The sequence below is a fragment of the Ranitomeya variabilis genome, chromosome 3 (genome assembly GCF_051348905.1).
Source record: "Ranitomeya variabilis isolate aRanVar5 chromosome 3, aRanVar5.hap1, whole genome shotgun sequence".
Lineage (NCBI taxonomy): Eukaryota > Metazoa > Chordata > Amphibia > Anura > Dendrobatidae > Ranitomeya > Ranitomeya variabilis.
The window spans coordinates 565,592,858-565,597,370 of NC_135234.1; the positions used below are offsets into that span (position 1 = coordinate 565,592,858).

The 4,513-nt window shown below is 45.9% G+C and overlaps 1 protein-coding gene across 1 annotated transcript; it reads right to left on the bottom strand.

Annotated features, from left to right (window-relative positions):
- Positions 1–662: 662 nt before the first annotated feature.
- On the bottom strand, positions 663–4,170 carry LOC143816602 (uncharacterized). Its single transcript, XM_077297183.1, has 5 exons — positions 3,500–4,170; positions 3,350–3,418; positions 2,962–3,154; positions 2,645–2,801; positions 663–2,524 (listed from the first exon to the last, which is right to left on the bottom strand). The coding sequence occupies exons 1-5, from the start codon at positions 3,569–3,571 to the stop codon at positions 934–936; spliced, it is 2,082 nt and encodes a 693-aa protein (XP_077153298.1). The 5' UTR covers positions 3,572–4,170; the 3' UTR covers positions 663–933.
- Positions 4,171–4,513: the final 343 nt, after the last annotated feature.

Here is a 4,513-nt window from a genome sequence, read left to right on the forward strand (position 1 = left end):
GACGTGTGTCATGGCAGGACAATGTTGTTTAAATGTCCTGTTGTATGTTTATGTTTACCAATTATTAAACACTGATAAACATTTTTCTAATTAATAAACTTTTTTGTGTTCACCATGTCTAATATCTTTTTCCTCTCTAAACAAAGGTTGACCAAAGATGGGCAGTAGATATGTATATCATATTTTGTAATCCAAAACCAGGAGTGGGTGATAGTTGTTGAGGTAATAAATTTTAAATTTTTCATCGTAATTTACCTATGTTGCACTCCCTATTTTGGTTTTCAAAGAATGATATAAACCACGGGCCCCATACTTATAATAATGGTACAAAATTTTTATTTATTTTTATTTATTAATTCTAATATTGTTGACGTCATTGCGTCAAGACTGTCACGGTCTCTATATCCATCAAGTCAAGTGTAAGCAATAATAAATTCATGATAAACATATACATGATCATGAATTCACAATTTCTTACACCTGGCCTGGTGAGCATAGATATGTAGAGTGTGAGAACACTTGTCCCATCTGTTTGACAACCATTGTCACATAATGAGCTATATAGAATATGGTGAATATACAAGGCAGTAATCAACTTAATCGGTCAGGCATATATTTTGACATATGACCGGTTCAGTTAAGTTCTGAACTTGATTTCCACCATTTTCTCTTTGTACAGTGACACTACACTAGGTACAAAAATAAAAGAGTATGGAAATAAGTACTATTTTTTTGGCCAACTCATATCTGTATACTAAAGAAACACATATAGATGTTGTCTTGTATTTTATACTACTGGAGATATGTGTAGGCCAAAAGAATAAGTGTGTGATGAAGTTTATTGGTGTGTATTGAGAAAGGTGATAGACACAATAAACCAAACATAATTTTTTCAAATAAACTTTTTTTTTATTGAGGAAAAAGAAAACAAATTTATTTTTTGGTACCGCGCCGGGTTGAACCACGCCGGCTTGGGGTTGAGTAACGTAACTGGGGGGTATTCAGAACTGAAGCCTGGCTCACCATGGAGGAGGCAGAGGTGGCAGGAGAATGGGCAAGAAAACTTGAAGGGTCTGGAAGTTCGGGGATGGGGCTTAAAACATGAGGGGCTTGAGACACACTGGAATGTTGAGACACATCGGTAGGTGATGGGGGAGGAATAATCAAAGTTTTTTGTTTTTTATGCGTTTTGCCAGTTTTACGTTGGGTTTTCCGGGTTGGGGGAAGTCTTCTTGGGCTATGTTGTAAAGTGTGGGCGGGAGACACGTCAGGACCCGGCTCCACACAGTCAGTCTCCATTGTGGAGCGCTCGGCAATGTCTGAGTCCAATGGGGGGAAAGATAAACTCACGCCTGGGTCCTGGTGCCTCGTTGGGGGGGGGGAAACAAAAACCCTTCCAGGATCCTGGTGCCTCGTTGGGGGGGGGGAAACAAATCCCATAACAGTGTCCTGCTGCATTGCTGGTGGGGGGGAACATAAAGCCATGGATGTGTCCTGCTGCATCAGGGTGGGTCCTGCCTGGAAAGGTATGGCTTGGTCGTGCTGCATCATGGGGGGCCCAGGGCGATACGCCATGGATGGGTCCTGCTGCATCGGGGGGTGTCCTGCCAGGAAAGCAACGCCTCGGTCCTGCTGCATCGGGGTGGGTCCGGTCCGGTATGCAACGCCTCGGTCCTGCTGCATCGGGGTGGGTCCGGTCCGGTATGCCAGGCCTCGGTCCTGCTGCATCTGGGGTGGGCCGGTCCGATATTGCATGGATGGGTCCTGCTGCATCGGGAGGGTGCCGGCCCGATAAGCCATGCCAGGGTCCTGCGTCCTCGTGGTGTCAGCGGAGGAGGTCCAAGCCGGAGCAGCGGTCGTCACGGTGGTGGCGGTGGGATGTCCAACAGCACTCGTCATCGTGTTGGCGCTGTAGTGGAGTACACCTGTAGAGGGAATAGAGGTGGCCGTGCAGTGGTATGCAGCAGAGGTAGGAATAGTGTTTACTTGTGACAGTGACGGCACAGTTGGATAGGCCGCCACATTACGACTCTGACTCTGCTGCATAGCCTGCACAAAAGCAACATTGCAGGCCTGCATCACACTCAGCTGGAGATCAGGGCTAAGGTGTTCCGACATGCCCTCTAGGATTTGATTGAAAAAATGATGAGCTGGCTTATTGAGGTCGGCTTTCAATTGATCAACGCTTTTGGCGACATCCTGGATGCGGCAATTTAAGAGATTATGGTTCACATCCATTCTGTCACCTAAAGCCTTGATAGCATCATGTAAAACCGAGCTCAAGTGTAAAAACTCGGGCATGAGGGACCTATCCGAAGCCCTCTGTCGCTGCCGGGATGAGCCCGCCAAAATGGGTGCAGCGAAAGAGGACTGCGAAAGGGGAAGACCTGATGGGCCAGCCCCCTGGTCTCCAGTGAGTGTGGAAGACCCACCTGGTGCTGCGCTGCTGGATGGCTGTGACGGGTCCGTGGCTTCCGGCTGAAGGACCGCTCCAGCACCTGTGGCGACAGTCGTGCAGTGTGTGCTGTGAAAAAACAAAACAGAAAATTAATACCAAACTATAACAAGACGGTACATCCTGTGGAATTAAAAGTGACAGATTATGTCAATGCAATACAACCGGAGGCATGTGAGAAATACTTACGTTCTCATGAGAAGGACCGGTCTCAGGAAGGCCAACACACGGTGGTATTTGTAGAGCCGGTGCCTTGCTCCGGAACCACTAGCTGCACTCTTCTCTGCACGTAGGTCACAGTTGAAGCGGTCCTTCATGGAACGCCAACGTGTCCTTACTTTTTCCACTGTGAAATAACAATAAAATATAATGGTCAGAATAAGAACTTTTGGCCGTGCTCTTGTGACTGTGTGTGATGACAGAAACTACGAAAAGTTTCTTTCATCACACACAGTCAAGAGAGCATGGCCAAGGTCTGTTGCTTCACACTACCGTGCAATACTTACCAAATGCATTACGGACCCGTGGCGTGGAATTCTCCCAGCCATCCCACAACGCTTGGGCCACCTCACTCCACAAACGACGGAGAACAGTATTGACGGCGTGCTGTTTATCCCGGCTGTCCCACAACGGGACTCGCTCCTGGACCAGACTGATCAGCAGGTCATTATCAATCCGGTCGTCGTCCCGTTGTGAAACCTAAAATTAAAACAAAATCATTTAAGTTTGCTCAACCACATTTGTAAAAAATAAGACACGAAGATGAGAAAGGGCAGGAATATGAAAGACAACTTTCAGAAAAGGATGATATAAGAAATATGTATAGAAAAACAAGGGTACAGAAAGGAAGTTAAAAGAATATTACAATAAGGACAGTCTGCCTGGTATACATACCCGCTGCCGTCTTCCACCTGGACCTTGACTCCGCTGCTCAGTACCTCTCTGTCCCTCTGTTGAAGTGCTCTATAAAATTAAAAAAAAAAAATTGCCTCATGTGTCGATGTGACAGTCAATACTTACCAAGCTGACGTACAAAAAACATACCTCGCTCACGTGATCCACTTCTGATTGACGTGGCTGGAACTCCTCATCAGACGAGGAAACCGGAGAAGACATTCTGATGCGTGTTGAAAGAAAAAAAATAGAAGAAATTAGGAGATGTAGATCCAAAAAATTGAAAATGAATGCATTGGCTAGGATATACTCACATTGCTCTGTGTCTTGTCCAAGAATGCGTCCGGGCAGGGTGCTGTCTTCTTTGGAGTCTGATGAGAAGTGACCAGAAACTTCCCCCCACCTTCCCTTTATAACCTTGCTGCTATGGGGGAGTCTTATCAGTGTCTAGACATCTTTATCTACAGTTAATTCAGTGGTGCCAAAAAAAACGCATGCGTCAAAAAAACGCATGCAAACGCATGCAAACGCATGTCAAAAAAAACGCATGCGTCTCCATTGACTCCAATGCATTTTTTTGTCCAAAAAAAACGCATGTAAACGCATGCGTTTTTTTAGGAAAAAAAAACGTCCCTCAAAATACTACAAGTTGCATTTTATAAAATGAACGCATGCAGTTAAAAAACGCATGCGTTCACAAACGCGTGCAAACGCGTACACCAAAAAACGCATGCGTTTTCAATGTTAAATATAGGGGAAAAAAACGCATGCGTTTTTTTGGTAAAAAACGCAGCGTTCAAAAACGCAAGTGTGAAAGCAGCCTAAGTGCCGCTTTTCTCATAGTGAGCATGCCCACAGGACGACCTCCCATTGGAGGTCGGGGATCACATGTTCTGATCCTGTTGCGGTTCCTATTGGACCATCTGGAAGGTCCCAGTCTGCTACTGCTATAAAAGATTTGCATGGCCGCTTGGCCATGCTCTAGTGTAAACTTGTCAATGTGTGTGTAGATGAATGTCTGTCGATGGATGAAAGCTCCTTAATCATTCCCATTCCTTGTGTTGATGACTGCTTGCAAATGGTGGAAGCCACCTAGCGCCCGACAGTGCTACCTGCACACTCAGCACACGTTACAGCATCTCTTTGCAGTGCCCGCCAGTGCGG